General features: G+C 40.8%; 1 protein-coding gene across 1 annotated transcript; it reads right to left on the bottom strand.

The window, feature by feature from the left end:
- Window positions 1–15326: 15326 nt before the first annotated feature.
- LOC147460867 (ACT domain-containing protein ACR4-like) lies at window positions 15327–18773 on the bottom strand. The gene is made up of 7 exons (XM_086508552.1): window positions 18487–18773; window positions 18352–18397; window positions 17954–18068; window positions 17757–17824; window positions 16693–17331; window positions 16241–16345; window positions 15327–16090 (listed from the first exon to the last, which is right to left on the bottom strand). The coding sequence occupies exons 1-7, from the start codon at window positions 18573–18575 to the stop codon at window positions 15740–15742; spliced, it is 1413 nt and encodes a 470-aa protein (XP_086364678.1). The 5' UTR covers window positions 18576–18773; the 3' UTR covers window positions 15327–15739.
- Window positions 18774–20201: the final 1428 nt, after the last annotated feature.

Raw genomic sequence — 20201 nt, 5'->3', positions numbered from 1 at the left:
GAAACATAATGTTATGGCAGTAATGAGTTGTAGCACCAATAAAAAGTGGTATAGAAACATAATGTTGTAGCAGGAATATGAGTTGTAGCACCAATAAAAAGTGCTAAAAAAATATATCAATTACTTGAGGCTCCTCAAGAAGGTGGATTGGATGCTTTACATATGAACATCTAGCTAGTCTCTTACTGCAAACATCTTTCTTGTTGGGGGACACCCTTGTCTCATCTGTCCAAAATTGAAAGACTATGTCTTTAGCAGTTTGAGTGATGTGAGTTCTCCGTGCATCATCTCTATGACACGCAGATGCAGGGAACGAACCATCGGATTCACTTGACACTATTAAGTGATGTTTGGCTGAATATAAGTTTCTTTTGTGGATCCCCATAAGCTTGGCAGCTTGCGGTATGCTCATGTCAGTGTTTTGCTCCTTGCTTCCACCATTCACCAACATCATCATTGCTGATTTCTTCACAAAAAACTCGTCTGAAGATCTTGGGACCTTCACATGATTCAAAGTGTTGCGGATGTTTCTCAGCATAATTGCTTCCAACTCTTTGGATTTACTCTACATAGTAAGGAAGCAAGGATGTTGAAGAAGTTCATCAAAGATTTCCTTCCTACCACTTGCATCCATTCCCACGGTTAAGGTATCAAAGTGTTGTACCATAGATTGACATATCCTTCATTTCTTTCTTTCATCCATCTCCCCTGTATTTCTTTCCGTCACAAAGTTGACCGTTGCCTGACGTTGCTTTCGTTTCTGAGCAGCCCAATATTCCCTCATTAATTTTATGCGCTGAAGTTGAGCTTCTCTACTCAATGACGATGAGTTGATAGACAGTTATTCACTGTGCTCCATTGTTGCAGTACTTTCAAAGGATTGCTCTACAAGAAATACAATACAAATCATAACTACACGCTATTTAATTAATACACGGCACTTCTTGCACTAATTAGCAAGATACTAACAAAGCATAATAAGTGTTTACATACCTCAAGAATCATCAAGTAGAAGAGGAACCTATAGAGATAGAGTTCGTGAGAGAGAGAGAAAGAGTGCTAAGAGAGAGAGAGAGAGAGAGAGAGAGAGAGAGAGAGAGAGAGAGAGAGAGAGAGATGAGCGCGAGCTCAGACACAAGAGGAGCCATGCTTAGAGAGAGAAAGAGAGAGAGGGGGGGGGGGGGGGGGGGGGGGGGGGGCTGAGCGATACAGAAAGCTTAGCAAGAGCTCTGTGAGAGAGAGATAAAGAGGAGCTAGATAGAGCTCCAAGAGAGATCTCAGAGACAAAGAAAGCTCAGACAGGTTGAAGCGGGAAAGAAGCGGCCCATCGTTCAGCAGTAAATTACATTTAGTCTCATTAATTGTGGTACGTTACGTTAGGAGACTTAATTGACGTACCTTAGGAGAGTGATATTCTTTTTGAGATTTGAAGCACTTTTAAAACACCCACTTTTAAGCGCAAAAAAGCAATGTCCTTGACATTACTTTACAGGCCACCTATACATGCTTTCACCCTGGACCCCTTGGGAGATTGTCCAATAGTCTTCTAGAGAGCTTAATTCTTATTGGTTCTTTTATCAAGTGTTTTAAATGAATTAAACTAGATTTACTCTAGCCTAATTCTCATTGGTCCACCTCTATGGCCATCCAATAGGATTTGAGTGCACCTTGTGGGCAATTGGCCTAGGGAGTTGACATGTGTCCATTATGCCCTTTGTGTAAAGGGGCTTGCATGAGTGTGTGTGTGTGTGTGTGTGTGTGTGTGTGTGTGTGTGTCTTTCTCTCTCATCCCCTACTAAAAGGGCTTGCCCCCTCCTATGTAGGAGCTTGCAAAGACTTTTGTGTGCACTCAAAGCATCCAATTTTCCCTAGGGTTGGACCATTGGACATAACCTTTGAATTTTGGAACCTTGGCATTTTTGAAGTCTTAATGGGCTGAACCTTAGGGTCTTTGAAGCCCATTGTTGCACATTGCTCTTTTGTAGATGGCCCCCGCTTTGGATCCCTACTGTGACCGGTTTGCCAGCTTAACCAATATTCTAGCTTTTTCTCTCCTGGTACTTCCCCATATTAAATGATCAATTTAACATGAGAAAATCATTCAGGAGAATCAGATATTAGTTATTATGACATACATCCTTGTTAGGAAAGAAACTATCCTCAGTTTCTATGTTAAGAATCTATAAATTATACTTGTCAAAAACAATGGTTAAAATTATGTCTCAAAAATATAATGTACAAAAATAAAAACTCATAAACAAACAAATTTTCTTATGTTTGCCATCATCCACATACTACATATTGCAGTGTCCCATATCACAAGAATAAGCAATATATGTCATTAAAATATGATTGATCACAATCATCGTTCAATAATTAATTCCCATTCATTCCAAATTTAATTCAATGTACATTGTCAACATTATATGATCATAAACAAAATCCAAATATAAACCCAAACCCAAATCTCTTCCATTATATACCCGTGTTAACAAAATTATACTAGGAGCAATCGTGTGGCCAACCATTGTAGCATGATTTTATATTCGATGCTGCCTAAATCGACGAATCAACACCAATCAGATGTGATGTCTAAATCGGTAAATCTATACTTTTGCTGCCTAAACTAGTGAGTCTACATTGATATTGTTTAAATTGATGAATGTGTTGTTTGTTGGTGTTCTGCCTAAATTGGTGGATTTGTATGGATACGTGGTGTTTCTTAATTGGAGAGATCTACACCAGGATGAGCATCTACATACTTCTTAAATTGACAAATCTATGTGCACATGATCAATGGACTAGGCAATCATAAATAAAAAAACATTTACTACCATCCTGACACCAAATTGGTGTAGGTTGGAATATTGAATTTTGTACAAAGTATTGTCGATCATTTCAAATCACCTAAGCTCATGTGAGTAGCTTTATATCTTAATGATTAATCATCTCAGTAGTAATTCCACTTAGTATAAATACAAGTCATGATGTTAGAGATGGTTGATTTCACAGCTCATAAGACAATGCTAGTAAGTAAAAGAGCCCTACCTTCTAGAAATTTCCAACGATATTCTCCCTTTTATAATTACAAAATTGCTTAGGAGTGGCCCTTAGCTATATTTGCAAAGAGAGTAACTTACAAGAAAGTAAATAAAGTGAGCATATATCAAATGAGTATATCAAATTGGAAGCTTTCGTATAAGAAGATGTTGTAAGAGGTGTTGCATAATATGGAGATTTTAAGATAATGGAATAAATAGAATGAACACTCAGATGGTGCATGATATATGGCATTTGGAACTATATAGAGGATTAACTCATCAAAGAAAATTCAAATGTTGTCATTAGATATATATTAATAGAATACACTGACAAAGAAATATCTTGTGGTCAAAATGAGAAGCAAATCATATAACATAAATCTGTGTATCCAGTGGTATTGTGGAAAATTATCCTGCTCAAATTATAAATGATATGTTAGATGTACATGTTTAGGATCATCATTAAACTAAAAAATCTATAAATTTTACGAATTCATACAAGGTTACTTAATACACACATGAGGATAATTGTTAACAAAAAGGAGTAATTAAAAGGTACTTAGCTCTAGGCTTGTCACAATATCTGTTTCTACGGTCCATATCTTCCCAGGGACAATGATCTGCTCTTTGATACCATTGCAATAGATAGGAGTGAGGCATGCCTACAAAATACATAAAACAACATGCTACAATTAATCAATCAACTGATTTGCATGGTTGGCAATGCATAAGCTCACATTATCTAGAGCAAGATTGTTAGGAGAGGGATAGACGGCGAGATAGAGCAAGAGAGTGTGTGCAAGTGCACCTCCTAGAGCGAAGTGCTACAAAGACAGGGAGAAAGGAGAGGTGAGAAGAGAAGAAGGACATAGAGCATTGGGTGAAATCTCCCCCTATGCAAGAGTGAGCATTTTCCTCTTGCATGTATTTATTTATAGATTTTTTGAATGCTCAAAATGATTACAAACCATCCGCCCGAACATAAAGTGACCATAGCTCATAAAGAGCTCTTTAATAATATAATTTCAATAAACTTAGTTTTATTTTTCATATTCCATGGATTAGTCCCAATCTGCCACGTACCACCAGTAATAAATACATATTTATCATTTTTATTACATGCTTTGATATCCCCGCTATAGATAGGAGTAAGGTGAGCCTGCAAAATACATAAAAAAGCATGCTACAATCAATCAATCAACAAATATGCATACATAACAATGCATAAACACACATGATCTAGAGCAAGATTGATAAGACATAGATAGATGGCGAGATAGAGCAAGAGAGTACGTACAAGTACACCTCATAGAGTGGAGAGCTACATAGACACAGAGAGAGGAGATGTGAGAAGAGAAGAAGGACATAGAGCACTGGGTACAATGTCCCCTCTCGTGAAAGAGTGGGCATTTTTCTCTTGCCCGTATTTACTTATAGGTTTCTTGAATGCTCAAAATGATCACAAAATGTCTTCCCGAACATAAAGTGGCCATAACTCATAAAGAGCTCTTTAATAATACAACATCAATAAACTTGGTATCCTTTTGCATATTCCATAGATAAGTTCCAATTTGCCACCTATCACTTGTAATAAATACATATTTATTATTTCCATTACACTATTGATATTGATGAATTCATTTAAAGTTAACGTTATTCCTTTGTACTTGTTTCTAATATTAGAATGACCATTGTAGTGACCAAGTAATAAATACATATTTATCATTTCCATTACTTTATTGATATTGATAAATTCATTTAAAGTTGAAAGTTATTCCTTTGTATTTGTTTCTAATTTGACTTGTTACCTACTCATTCTGCCAGAGTGTCATAATAATCAATATCTAATTCTCCTGAATGATTTTTTCATGTTAAATTGATCATTTAATATGGGGAAGTTCCAAGGGAGAAAAAGCTAGAATATTGGTTAAGCTGGCAGACCAGCCACAGTAGGGACCCAAAGGAGGGAAAATAGGGATCCAAAGGGGGGGCCATCTGCAAAAGAGCTATGTGCAACAATGGGCTCCAAAGACCTTAGGATTCAGCCCATTAAGACTTCCAAAATGCTAAGGTTCCAAAATTCAAAGGTTGTGTCCAAAGGTCAAAAGCCTAGGGAAATTGGATGCTTTGTGTGTGTCCCAAAAGTCTTTCTCAAGCCCTACAAAGGAGGGGTGAGCCCAAGAAGTAGGGGATGAGAGAGAAACTTACACACACACACACACACACACACACACACACACACACACACACACACACACACACACACACACACACACACACACACACACACACACACACACACAAACTTCCTTTGTACACGAGGGGAAAGAGGGACACATGTCAGCTCCCTAGCCCAGATGCCCACAAGGTGTACTCAAATCCTATTGGATGGCCTTGGAGGTGGACCAATGAGAATTAGGCTAGACTAAATCTAGTTTAATTAATTTAAAAACACTTAATAAAAGAACCAATAGGAATTAAGCTCTCTAGAAGACTATTGCACAGTCTCCCAAGGGGTCCAATGAGCATTCAGCAACCCAATGGCTTGCCTGATTCCTATTAGCCGGGAGACAAAGGGGTTCAATGAGAGTTTGATTGAATTTATTAATTACCTAAAGCTCTTACAAAAGGGAAAATGGGGACACATGTCAGAAGGCTATCACTTATGCTCCTGAAATCCTATTGGCTAAGCCTGGAAAGGTCCAATGAGGTGCTAGCAAGAGAAATTAGCAAGAGGGGTCGACCAAGAGGGAGAGGAGGATGATTTTTCAAGGGAAATATCCACACACACACACACACACACACTCACAGAAGCTCATGTGTAGAGTAAGAAGACTCTCTCTCTTCTCAAGCTTTAATGGAAAGCTTATCACCTACTCCAAGCTTGGGAGAAGGGAGGCCTACACCAACAACTCTTGGCTTTGTGATGAAAATCCAACCAAGAGCCAAGCTTCAATGCATGCTCATCTCCTCTACCATGCTAATTACTAAGCTAAGCTATGCTAATATGAGTGATTATGTGAGGAGATGTACACCTTTCTCGTAAGACTACTCCTTCTTCCTCTCGATCTACTCTCATACCTCGATAGCTCTCACCATCTTCGAAGGTGTGTGAGGTCTTGGGTCTGAGACCGTGAGGTAATTGATGTTGTGTTTGATAAGTGTTTGCTTAGTGCTTGAAGTTTCCATCTCCATTGCATTAGCTAGTATTGAAGGAACACAAAGAATTGTATTGTAAAATGTCTCTCTTGATGGGAGAAACCATAATACAAAGCCTTTTGGAGGGGGGACCGGCTCCATGCAAATCCGGTCCTCAATTGTTGTCAATTGCTTAATTTCTCTCTCTCTTTTGAAGTATTGTTCATGCTATCTAACTAGGTGTTATACTTTTTGTTGCTCTCTCCACCCAAGCACTCTTGTTATTCTCGTTAGGAATCTATTCTAATGAAATGCTCACTATGTTCATCCTATTTTTCGCTACACACAAGTTACTAGGCCATTAAATGTTACATTGGTATCAGAGCACAAGGTTTCTCTTTTCTTGCTCAAAAAGGGAGGTCCTCAAGCTAGTCATAAATGGTTGGTATTATTAATTGCATGTGAGTAAGTAGAATAGGGATTTTTCAGCTTTGCAATGCGCTTGCCTTTGTGCAGTTAATGGGGCATCATCGTGGAGTCCTACGGGGCTTGCCTATGGCTTAACCACTATTGAGCTATTAGAAGCTTGACAGGAGCTGGTGTTGTTTTGGTGTTGAACGACCCTCTCTTCTATTCCTTGCAATTAATGGTATTTGAGCCACGGGTACAATAGCTTGAGTGCTTTTTCTAAAGGGGTAAAGAGGAGTAGCAACTAGGGCTTGAAGTGCCAAAGTAAACCTAAAAAGTTTACAGCTAAAAGTTGTTAGAATGACTGACAATAGTAAAGAGAGTGAAATCAATGTTGATAACTTTGATTTTGCTAATGAGCAGGCTACTAATGATGGCCCTATGCTTGTTAACTATCTTGTTTCTAGGCTTCAACAAGCCATGGGCAATCCATGCCTCCAAAGTGAAGTGCAACGGCAGCTTCATGCTCATGGGATTCTCCAAGCTCCCCACCATGACGAGAGAGCACCTCGGAAGCCTCCTTGCGAGACTTCCAAAAGAGGCCTCTCTCCGATTCGGGAACAAGAAGAGTATCCATATTAAGGGCTCAAAAATTTGCTCCTTGATGACGCATCTCCTTCTCAAAGGAGAATTCAAGAGCTTCCACCGAAGGAACGAGAAAGAAATGAGTCTCCTGCCACCTCGGCGGAGATGGCTCCACGAAGATGGCGGGCTAAACACTCCCATCACTCTAGGGCTACCTATCTTTCCATTGCACAGGAAGTTATACACTCTCTATTGTGTACCTTGAGCTTCCTTCGTCTTCTCCAAGCTATGTGTGTTTCTCTGCAACCCTAATTCCAACAATTGGTATCAGATCAGGTTGCGTCCTCCCGGGCTTAGTCGCCAGCTACTCCAGTACACGCCTGCTTACTTTCTCCGATTTCAATGAGCTTTGGCAAGCGTTCGCAAGTCAACAAATACTTCGGGCAAGCTCGTCGAGCTTGGTTTGCTCAGATTTTCGATTTGGGCTCATTTCGACCTCCGTTTCCACTACAGGCAAGTCTGCACAGGCAATTTCGTCATTTTGTGCAGAATTTTTTTCAGTGCCGTTTTTTGTATAACAGGTGCCTTACAATCTTCTACGGTTTGTGCTATATAGCATGTGTTGTTCCCGTTCGTTTCTCCTATTTTCAGGCAGTTTTCACATCAGGTGCAGCATTTACCATGGCTGACAACAACAACACAGATGTGTTCAAGATGTTTGCTGCTGAGGACAGGTTGGATGGGGACAATTACCCTATGTGGGCTTATATGATGCAACATGTTCTTCTGTCAAAGGGCGTCTGGAACATTGTGCAGGGCATTGATGTACGTCTTGGTTATGAGGATGTAGACGATGTTGAGGATGTTGCAGGTCTTGCTGCAAGGATTGCTGTTGTTACAGTTGTTTTTCCTACGGCAGAACAAGCTCGTTGGGATGTTAAGAATGCGCACGCTCATGCATTGATTGTGTTGTCTGTGAAGCGCACCATTGTTCCTTACATCCGTTCAGCAAAATCTGCAAAACAGGCTTGGGATATTTTGACAGGTCTTTATGCAAGTCGCAATGAGTCTAAAATTACTTTGCTGCGTAAAGAGCTGGAGTCGAAGATTATGCATGAGGAAGATGATATGGACACTTTCCTTGCTAGTGTCAAGGATATCAATGAGCAACTTATTTCTGCAGGTGAAGTCATTTCAGACAGTTCCCTTGTGTAGACTGTTCTTGATGCCTTACCAGATTCTTACCAGACTTTTGCTAGTACTTGGAGACTTATGACCCAAGGAAATCCTGAAGTTGTCAAGTTTGATGCATTATGCACATTGCTATTGCAAGAGTCACTTTCCAGAAAAAACAGGACTAGGCAGCGTGCAGTTGAACAGGCTTTTATTGCTTCTCAAAGAAAGGGTGGTAACAGCAATGCAGCTACTTCTTATGGTTCTGCTGGCAGCACTTCGTCTGGCAATTTTGGTGATAAGGGCAAAAAGAAGATGCGTTGCCATTATTGTAAAGCTAATGATCACTTGATCAAGCAGTGTCCTAAGTTGAAGGCAAAAGAGGCTAAGAAGAAAGAGGGTGGTTCCACTACAAATGCAGCCATTGTCGAGTCTTCTGTAAAAGGAGATTGTAATGCAGAATGGGCTTTTAGTGCAGAGTGCACTTACCATCCTACTGTCCATGAAGCATGCTTGTCAGTTGCTGCAGATTCACATGTGTGGTATTTCGACAGTGGTGCTACAAAGCATATTACCTCACATCGTGAATTGTTTACCTCTCTCGAGTTTGTCACTCATGGGAATTCAGTCACTTGTGCCAACAATGCCTCTTATCCAGTTCATGGAGTTGGAAAGATTGTGCAAACTGCTGCTAATGGGAGTTCTTTCACACTTGTTGATGCACTTTATGTACCTGGGATCAAGAAGAATCTCTTGTCTGTATCCGCACTTGCTAGACTTGGACTTGTAGTCAAATTTGTGGATGACAGATGTACAATTCATGATCTCAGTTTTGGTGATGAAATTGTTGCATCTGGCCTTTTGTGCCATGGGATGTATAAGCTCACTTTGTATGACAAGTGTGGATAAAATTTTGCAAATGTTGTTGCAGATTCAAGGGTTATTTTAGATGCAAAACTTTGGCATGCACGTTTTGGTCATCTGAATTTTGCCAGTTTGCTGCGTTTGCAGAAATCTGATATGGTTGCTTCTTTGCCGCCTCTTGAAGCACCTGTCAAACATGTTTGTGAAGGTTGTATTTTGGGTAGATGCAGCGTTATAAGTTTCCAAAGGATGGTTCAGTTTGGGCCACATGCAGGTTGCAGCTTGTGCATAATGATGTTTGTGGGCCCATGCAAACTCCGTTCTTGGGCAATTACTTGTACTTCATGACTTTCATCGATGATTGCTCCAGGCATGCATGGGTATTCCCACTTAAAGCAAAGTCCGCAGTTTCTATGTGCTTCAAACAATTTATGGCTATGGCTCAAAATGTCTCGAAATGTACTATGGGCACCCTCCGTTCCGATCGAGGGGGGGAGTATATGTCTCATGAATTTAATGCATTTCTGGCTAGTCGTGGGATAAAACACCAATATACAGTGCCTTATACACCTCATCAAAATGGTGTTGCTGAGAGGAAAAACACGTCACTGACGGAAATGGCACGATGTATGGTCAAAGGTCAAGCTTTGCCGCATTCTTTTTGGCTTGAGGCCATCATGTGTGCCACTTATGTACTAAATAGGTGTCCTATGAAAGCTTTGCAGTCTATTACTCGATATGAAGCATGGCATGATAGAAAGCCTTCTATTGAGCACATGCATGTTTTTGGTTGTTTGGCATATGCTTTGGTGCCACAAGTGCAGCGCAGAAAATTGGTTGATAAGGCTGTCAAATGTATTTTTGTTGGTTATAGTGCTAAAAGCAAAGGTTACAGGTTGTATCATCCGCAAACAAAACGTATTCTGCTTTCATGAGATGTAGTGTTTGTGGAAGATTCTGTTCAGCCCTTGCTGTCATGTACTAGAGACAGTAATTTAAGCTCACAGGACATTTATGAAACTTTATTGCCTCTTTTCAGTGGTGCAAATACGAATGTAATTTCCAATGAGGCAAATGTACAGCCTATGGGCAGTCTTCACAGCTACCGTTGAGTGTGTATGGCTCAGACGCCTTATGGCTAATTTGGGTGTTGGACAGGACACTGCCAACACTATCTACACTGACAGTCAGAGTGCATTGGCAGTTGCGAGGAACCCAGTTTTTCATGCTCGCACAAAGCACATTGAGGTGCATTACCACTATGTCAGGGAGACGCTCTCAGCAGGAGAGATTTGCTTGGCTTATGTGCCAAAACAGGACAACCTTGCAGATCTTTTCACAAAGGCATTGTCTCGTGAGAAGCTTGAAGCTTTTCGCAAAGCTTTGGGCTTACTCCTCTTTGTGGACTGATCATTTCCTTAGGGCATGGCACTTCCCTTTACTCATGTGCCAGCTCTCGTTCAACGCATCACTCCAGGGGGGATTTGTTACCATATATATGTGGTAGTGATGTGTGTGAACACACTAGGACTGCCGGGGCATTTTTTCCCTCTTTAGGAGGTTTTTTCCCCCGAGCATTGTATATACGCCCATCACTCTAGGGCTACCTATCTTTCCATTGCACACTAAGTTATACACTCTCTATTGTGTGCCTTGAGCTTCCTTCATCTTCTCCAAGCTGTGTGTGTTTCTCTGCAACCCTAATTCCAACAATACACCATACTATGGTGGCTTCTCGAATCAATTTCCAAACGGGGGCAAAAAGAAATTTTAAGCCCACGGAAAACAAGGGCTCCAATGAGACTAAGGGAAAGGACAATGTCCAAAAATCTCTTAAGGGCAATTCCAACAAAGCTAAAGAGAAGGGAGTTTACAAAGGCAAAAAAAAATCTCTCTCCTGAAGAGCTTGAGAGGTTATCTCAAGAATAACCACTGTTTCAAGTGCGGTGAGCAAGGGCATGCGTACCGCGCTTGTCCCCAAAAGAACACCCGCCATGAGCCTCCTAGGGCTACCTGGTCGAAATCCAAGAGGAGGAAACTCACCACAAAGGATCTTCTCTATGACATGCTTAGGAAAGGTTAGAGAACATGATGCTTTTATTCTCTTTGAGCCAAGTTCTACTCACAATTTCATATCCACAGAGTTGGCCACCAAGCTAGGCATACAAGCTTACGAGATGGGAGATGTCCTACCCGCAGACGGTGCTTTCAAGGGGCAAGAAGCTTCAGTCACTCCCTTAATTGGGAAATTGAGGCTCCATGTCCAAAGCTATGTGGACAAAGAGGACTTCTTTATCTCTCCTCTCAAGCATGAGGATGTAATCCTAGGGGCACCATGGTTTGATCGTATCGCTGCCAATGCTAAATTCCCTGAAAGGAGAATCTCCTTTAGGTTCAGGAACATAGATGCTAAGGAAATGGGTAACACCATACCCATTGTGCATATGCAAGCTTTCAATAAGTCAATAAAGAGCTCTATTTCCATGTACATGATTTTTGTTAAAGACTCTCAAAATGAACCTAATGTTTTAGCAAAAGAAAATATACACAATCAAAAGGAATTAGAGTTATCCAATTATCTCAAGGGGTTTCAACATGTCTTTATTGACGACATCCCTTGTGAGCTACCTCCTAAACGAGGCAATGATGACCATGCAATTAAACTTCTTCCAGGAAGTTCACCGCCTAACAAACCTCCTTATAGACTTTCTCAAACTCAACAAGAGGAGATTATGCGGCAAGTGCATGAGTTAGTTGAGAAGGGCATGGTTAGGCCTACCTCATCTCCATTTTGTTACCCTTTTGCTACTAGTGCAAAAGAAAGACGACACATATCGTATGTGTATCGACTATAGAGCACTAATAGGATCACTATCAAAAATATGTTTCCCGTTCCACGGGTAGAAGACCTATTGATAAGCTACAAGGGTCCACCTACTTCAGTAGGATTGACCTAAAAAGTGGCTATCATCAAATTAGGATAGTTGATCAATGTTGGGATTAAAGCCCAAGTAGCCTCTTATACGGATATGACCGGCCGCCCGCTTAACTCGCTTATCACTCTCTTTGTATATACTCATTTATACTTGTGTGAATAATAAGATTTGGGAGATAATCCTTTAACGAATTCTCTGTGTACTGTGTAAGCTCTCTGTCTGTGTATCTATGTGTGTGTGTGTGTGTGTGTGTGTGTGTGTGTGTGTGTGTGTGTGTGTGTGAGTCGATCTAAGCTCCGCTCCCCGACTTCAATTGGTATCAAAGCAAGGTTCAGTGCGTTTTCGCGTAATCGCGCGCGCGCACTTTTCAGGCAGATTTTGGATCCGGAGCTTGGAAATTCACACTCGACGTTCCGGGAGTATCTCCATTAGGCGACCGGGGGTTTTATCCCCCTTTCGAAGCTGTTTATGCCCTCAGAATTTCGTTCTGAGCACTACAGCAATCCCCTCTAGCTCTCACCATCTTCGAAGGTATGTGAGGTTTTGGGTCTGAGACCGTGAGGGAATTGATGTTGTGTTTGATAAGTGTTTTGCTTAGTGCTTAAAGTTTCCATCTTCATTACACTAGCTAGTATTGAAGGAACACAAAGAATTGTATTGTAAAAGGTCTCTCTTGATGGGAGAAACCATAATACAAAGCCTTTTGGAGGGGGGACCGGCTCCATGCAAATCCGGTCCTCAACTATTGTCAATTGCTTGATTTCTCTCTCTTTTGAAGTATTGTTCATGCTATCTAACTAGGTGTTATACTTTTTGTTGCTCTCTCCACCCAAGCACTCTTGTTATTCTCATTAGGAATCTATTCTAATGAAATGCTCACTATGTTCATGCTAATTTCCACTACACACAAGTTACTAGGCCATTAATGTTACACAGTGTAAAAATTCATTGCATTCATGACATGCTTCGCAAATTGGGCAGCAACAACCTCTTGAAAGCGACCAACAAATCTTTACATTGGTAACTTATAAAGTCCTTTTATTAGCATTGGACATAGTGTTGTATGACACTTTTGTATGTCTTGCATTACGTGGTCTATGGTTTGTCATTTCCTCATGTCATGATGAAAAGTTAACTAGTCTCCTTGTTTTTGTTGTAGCTTGTCAAAAATTTGTATTCAGTTCTACACACTTGCACGAGACACTTTATTGCTTAACACTAGTTCTATGTATAATTGGACACTTAGGTCAAGACACTGAAGTGTTTCCTACCAAAGTTTTGGCAATTTATTTGTCAAGCTAGAAAGAAGTTTTTTATTTAGTTTAGGGGAGGGAAAGAAAGAAAAAGGGAAGGGTGGGAAAAAAAAGGGGAAGGAGAAGAGAGGGGGAGGGGGTAATTGTTTTTTTTAAGTGCTTAAGGGAACCCCTAAGGGAAGCATAGGCGAATAGCCTATTGGTTAAGCTTCAACTTTATACCCTCTACGTGCTCAGATCAAATCCTAGCCATTAGGATTGGTTTTAAATAATGAGTTGAATAGAGATGCTAAAGCATCTTGAAAGATTCTATGTAATGGAAACTGAAAGTAGAGCCAATAGTATGGCTAGAAAGATCTTAGGTTGATTATGAGGGAATGAAAACATTGGATTATTCTCCATGTCAAAATACAAGTCCTATGGAGAGAATTATGGTAAGTTCTACATAATGAATTTAAGCAAAATTTCAACCTGTTTCTTCAAAAACAAATTATAAAATTCTTATATAGAGATGACCTTTTCTATGTTTGTGAAATTGGTAAGTTCTAAATCATGAATTTAAGCAAAATTTCAGCCCGTTTCTTCAAAAACAAATTATACAATTCTTATATAGAGATGACCTTTTCTATGTTTGTGAAATCCAATCGTTAGTACTTAGTGTTACAAAACAATAAAATGTCCTCCAAAGACTAGTTTCCAAAGCACTTGCAAGTTACAGACACAACATACTTGAGCACAACAAAGAGCATAATTTTGTTCTTCAAAAGGTCCTCTCATAGAATTGGGGCTATTCTAGGATAGTTTGATAACTACAAATGAATTTATATGTTGAAACCAAGAATTTACGATTCTTTTTGTTTCTTAACCCAATTAAATCTCATTGCTTGAACTCCATCTTGAATTTTTTGTTGTGCAAAACCCTTGAAAATCATGAATAACATTGAAACCAAGGTTTCAGATGCCCCAATTGTGTACTTTGACATGTTTAGACAATTTACATGCAAATTTTGAAGTTATTTGAGCTTTTGAATGCTAATGTCTCAAGAAATTAAAATATCAATGTTTTCACATTCTCAATTTTGAATATTAGAAATGATCCAATAATTGTTGCTTGTCAAGCCACCTTGAATCCTCAATGCCAAGGATAAGCAATGTAACACTTTCTAAAACTCACAAATACATAAAAAATATATTTCTGTATGTAAACAATGATATACTTGAATGACATCTCAAACATGCAAAACTTTCCACTACTTACTTTACTCTCAAGTAAATTGTTTTGCACATAAAACTTGCAATTATCCATTGCACAATTGTGAAAAAGTCATGTAAAATTTAATTTGAGGTCTCTTCATTTCTCCTTCAGCTTATGAAGTCAATGATTTCAATCATCAATTGCAATCTTACGGGTCCAATTGATGAGGATAGTTCTTGATCATGATAGATTCTAAAATGCAAGGTTATTTTTTTAAAAGACCCCTCTACCTAACCCATTTAAGCGTAACGAGAGAGTTTTCTTAAATAGAGTGAAGCGCATAGCTTTTAATCTAGAGTTGTTAAAAAAGGAAACTAAAAGTGCACATTTGAGTGAAAAAGATCAAGATAGATTGAAATTGAGTTCGAAGTCAATCTCACTCCGAGACACCAAACCCATTTCGGCAAAAGATATAAGTCTACTTTTGGAATTGTAACTTCCACCCACCCAAGCCTCAGAAAATTGGCTACCTCTTGGGCATTGGCTCTCATTTCCTAGCAGTCAGCAGTAAGACTTGAATACATAGCAAACCAGTTTTATGTCACAATTGCAAGAGGGAGAGGTATAAGTGAGGATTGAGTCACAACCAGCAAACATTACAATTCCAAAAATGAGGCTTATAATCGCAAATATGATCATAAACATAACAACAATCTCTGCCAATGCACTCACAAATGACAAACAAGAAACATCAATAGAAAAAGTTAGAAACACTTGCAAAAGGTCAGTAGCTCATGACTTGAAATGGGATGAGCTGAGAAAAATTGTGAGAGAGTGTGCAGTAGGAGACAGCTTCGTTCTACCATGTCCACTAAGAATCTGTACAAAGCTGAAGGGAAGGGTCTCAATAGGCAATGTCAAATGCATACTAGACTGAACAGAGGGTTAGATGCGAAGTTGAGAACAAGACCAAGTTAGCAGCTAACCCTTGATTAATGATGTTAACCTTCAACTGTTAAGGTTCAAGCTCTTTGCTATGGGCTCATGGGTCCGGTCATTGATTCAAAGGTGGCCGTCTCGTCATACTGCTTATCCTCCCCCCCCCCCCCCCCTCTTTCCGCTTGTATAAATTGAAACCCAAGTATCTTATGAGCATGATTTGATGAGGCCAAGGCTGGAGAGTATCTGAGAGGGCTTACCAAGAAAGTTTGCAAGGGAAAACCTTGCCTTGCCTGATGCAGACTTACATGGAAGAGGCAGGCTCTGGGTCGGCGCCACACGCAACACAGCTTGCCCAATCTCTCGCCTAACAGCCTCTATGCATTTGTCATCTACACGGTTCCCGGCCACATCAGTCACATAAAACACATTCCGGGCCATGTTGCCTTTTGTAGACACATCGGCTCGAGTAACAGAAAGGCCATGCTCTCGGAAAATCCGTGTGACATCTGAGAGTAGACCAATGCGATCATTTGTGCACAGCTCAAGTCGTACTCCCTGGCATGTGAGACATTTCAGGTAAGTTTGTTGTATAGACAAAAAGCTTAGGAGAAAGAATTGTGATTAAGAATATATAACCTTGGAGACGCGCGTTTGTTGTATAGACAAAAAGCTTAGGAGAAAGAATTGTGATTAAGAATATATAACCTTGGAGACGCGCCGCCGGATAGCCGCTCTCAGGCATTGTATGACTCGCTGCCTTTCAGCGTCAGAATTTAATGTGCACCCATCGGCATGACGGATGTAGTACTCCTGAGAAAAGCACATATAGAATACATTGAAACGGATGATTGTGCATGATGTAAATGTATGCAAATGATCATGCATACACATGCACATGCACATGCACAAGATTATGCATACACATGCACGTGAGGAAATATCTGTTTTGCATTTGAGAATTAACTTACTGTGCCCCCATCTTTAGAGCCTAAAGGGCTAACGTTTGATGCTTGTACTATGAAGAAACTGTGCTAAACCCCTTTTGCTATAAACCAACACCAGTGGAGCTCCTTTACAAAAGAAGCACACAATGGAATGCATATAACAGATGGCAATAGAATCTTGAAAGCTAAGGGAACCATTTCAGTATAATGTACCTGGTAAGCTCTATCGTCATTAGAATCTATGGTGGCATGAAAGACAACATAGTCCATGTCTGTCAATGTGCAAACCGTGTCAAATAATAGCTTGGTGCGATTTTGACATTCAACGCTTACAACAGAGTACCCCCTCTCCCTGCAATTTTCTACTGAAATTTTTGACTCTTCCGCTGTTCCTTCACACGAAGATGATGTACTCGGAGATGCCACCATTGTCTGGCTTGTCACAGCCCCATCCGCTGCCTCATAGTCACGACCAGCAAACATCATCTGATGCAGACGCCGCTCTGTGTGGGTAATCCCTGTGCTGAAATCCATCGTACCTGCCCGTGTGCTGCTCCAAGAAACACCTCTCAACACTCGGCAGATCGACTCTTTGATGCTTGCAAGCCTGTCACTATCTTGAATTGGGCCACCTGATAATTGATCCGTCACACATACAAGGCAAGCGACACGCATGTTATGTGTCCATAGCTCGGCTGCAACCACATTGCACTGCAGGCGAGTGAGGAGCGCAAATATCTCTGACATCAAACCAGGCCGGTCCATGGCAGTAAATTCAATGGAAGTGCTCTCAGAGGCAGAATGTACCCCCACCACTCTGGAGTTGTGTTCATTGAAACAATCAAGTACTCTCTGCAATCCACAAATAACAATTCAAATTCACAAACCAAATACCCTTATCACATTCTCACTCTGTACTTTCCTAAGAATAAATTGATGTATCAACTGTACTTTCCTAAGAATAAATTGATGTATCAACTGTTGATGCTGAGCAAGAAAACCTTTGGAATAAATTTTTTTTGACTCGTACCATTTTTTCCAATTCAATACATACATATACCTTGTCAATAGGGTTTTCTTTGACGGTTTACGGACTACCTTCTATATATGCAGACGCCTTACACATGTATGCCTTCGTTCACTTTTGAGCAAAAACCGCACACAATAGATGTACAAGACAGACTCAGCTACAAGTCATTAAAATTGTAAAGGCTACACAATACAACTCCAATAGATCATATCACCCATAACCAGTCAGAAAAACTCTTTTCGATTACCTTCTGGATAAGTTCTGATAGCTCTTTGCTCTCTAGTTTGCCACCCTCTGCATTAGTTACATGGAATACTGCAACATCAAACAGAACATATTGGACATGAAAACCAAGAGACATATACTCAGTGAAAATGAGGTCACTGCATGCATGAATCAACTCAAAGCGGACAAGCATAAGTAACAACAATCAAGAGAACGTACCGTCCATAAACCAGCCCCCATCAGAAGAGAAGTAAGCCTTATGGATATTCAGCTCCAAATCTGTAAGAATTTGTACCACCTCAAGAAGGAGACCACGCTTGTTTACACTGTCAACCTGCAGTTTAAGAATTGCTAAGGAAATGAATGCATTCACAGCAACACACATTGTAAGGCCCATTCTCATTGGGCTCACAGTCATTCCAGCACCCAAGATTCTCTATAAAACGGGCGTGCGCGCACACACACACACAAGCAGAAAAAAACTATACACACTGTTACTACACACACACACACATACACACACACGAGCCAAAAACTCACACAGAGAAGCAAAAGTCTCTACAAATATACATACTAATCAAAACCCACGAAAGTGTCTGCTTCAATGAGTAGCTCACCTTCAACACAGTTGCAGTCTCGCAAGACGCATTGTCGAGTACAACTCTGCAGAAATTTAGAATTCAAGCATTACGCCTTTATCGAAGAAGAGGCCAACGTTCCTGTGAGACAAGAAGAGGGAAATGCATGCACACCTTGGAGGATTCATTCGGTGGACAAGTTTTTGCAGTTCTGAGTCATGTTCGCCGCGGTGTCCCAAGCTCGCCATTGATGCGCAAACCATTCAGGGAGAGCGGAAGACTGCAACTGTGTGTATCAAAGGGGCCAACAATCGGGGGAGATTTGATGTTGCCGTGTGTGAAAATGCTGTGAGAGCGCGTGTGTGATCCAATTGGGCATTTCGGCGCTATCAAATCGTGCCGTGCCGGCTCTTGGCTGCGCTTGTGGGCCCGGCTAGAGAGAGAGAGAGAGAGAGAGAGAGAGGGGCTTTGAATGGCAAGGATCCAACGCTGCCATTTAAGTGCGCCCCACATTCTAACAGCTACTTTCTATTGGGCGGCCAATCTCATCCAATCCTCATTACCATAAGTAACCGATCTCTATGTGACTCATCACTCTCAGGACTACCAAGCACTTTAAGGGCCGTTTCACACACCACGGTTCAAGGAGCATTGACGACTACCCAAGAGGCATAGCTCAGTTGGTGAGGCATTCAATATGTAATCCCAAGGTTGGGGTTCAAGGCTCACAGGTTGTGTTCTCTTGAGTGTATTCTCCTCCCCTATTGGGGGGGGGGGGGGGGGGGGGGGGTCCTGCACACAGCAAATAATTGCCCAAGAGTTAAGCACTACACTCGTTTTGATTTGTTGTGAGTAGTGTTGCACTTTTGCTTGGTATTATGTGGGCATGGAGGTGTGAATCGAAGTAGCCAAGAAAATGCTTGACCTCTCTGGCTGGAGAGGACAGTTTGAATGCATCCCGAAAGAAGTTGGATTTTCAATGAACACGTCGCCAGTTATCTCATGTCCCTAGTCTCAATTGGCCAGAGAGAGAGAGAGAGATAGATTGAATTATCATTTACGGAGGTCAGATATGGCCCATGGGTCCAAAAAAATACATTAAGGACTGATGTCGGGAGGGTAAAAGAAAAGGAGAAAACAACACCTAGGGGGGTCAGTTGCGGGAAGAGCCGGTTTGGGATTTCGAAACTCCTAGATGATGGCTTTACCACCTCGGTAGACTGCCCATAAACTTTGTTTGCAGGCTTTGTGCACCTTCTTGAGCTCGCTTATTTTAACCTTGAGTTGATTTGTGGTCATGGGTCAATTCTTTGACGATCCAAAACATTTTTCCCCTAAGGAGGAGGGATTGGCATAGTAGCTTCATCCAATTCTCCTTTGTCCTTGAAGGTGAGGATATAATGCTCGGGTGGCACATGCATATGTGCGTCATTGATCCAAGAAACGGTTTCAGGCTTGATGGTGACATGTTGAAGAATGACATTGAATTTGGCGATTGCTTCTTCCCTCAACCTTGACCTTAAGGCCAAGGGATTCTTATAAAACTACCTATATCGTGCTGTCAGCCTTCCTGTGTGTCGCCTCATGGGCTTCCTTTTGAACTGCGTTGATGGTCTCGTTGGGGGAGTCTTCAAGATCATGGGCTTTTGCAAGTAGAGCTTGGCTCTCTACTTCCTTCGTCTCTTCTACCTTAATCAAGCATTGCTTGAGTTTCTCATTCTTGTCATAATAACTAATATCTAATCCTCCTAAATGATTTTCATGTTAAATTGATCATTTAATGTGGGGAAGTACCAGGGGAGAAAAAAGCTAGAATATTGGTTAAGTTGGCAGACCGGTCATAGTAGGAATCCAAAGGAGGGAAAATAGGGATCCAAAGGGGGGGCCAT

Source organism: Adiantum capillus-veneris, chromosome 3, assembly GCF_014529385.1.
Source record: "Adiantum capillus-veneris isolate H3 chromosome 3, ASM1452938v2, whole genome shotgun sequence".
NCBI classification, from domain to species: Eukaryota; Viridiplantae; Streptophyta; class Polypodiopsida; order Polypodiales; family Pteridaceae; genus Adiantum; species Adiantum capillus-veneris.
The sequence above is the reverse complement of the archived record's forward strand: the minus strand, read 5'-3'. Positions and strand labels throughout refer to the sequence as shown.

Bases quoted from the DNA above. Each gene is read 5' to 3' on its own strand.
- LOC147460867 (XM_086508552.1), bottom strand. From the start codon at position 18,575: ATGGTTTGCGCATCAATGGCGAGCTTGGGACACCGCGGCGAACATGAC. The intron at 17,825-17,953 runs GTACGTTCTCTT...TTGATGTTGCAG, and splicing joins TGGGGGCTGGTTTATGGACG to TATTCCATGTAACTAATGCA. The intron at 16,346-16,692 runs GTACATTATACT...TGCTTTTCTCAG, and splicing joins ATGACGATAGAGCTTACCAG to GAGTACTACATCCGTCATGC.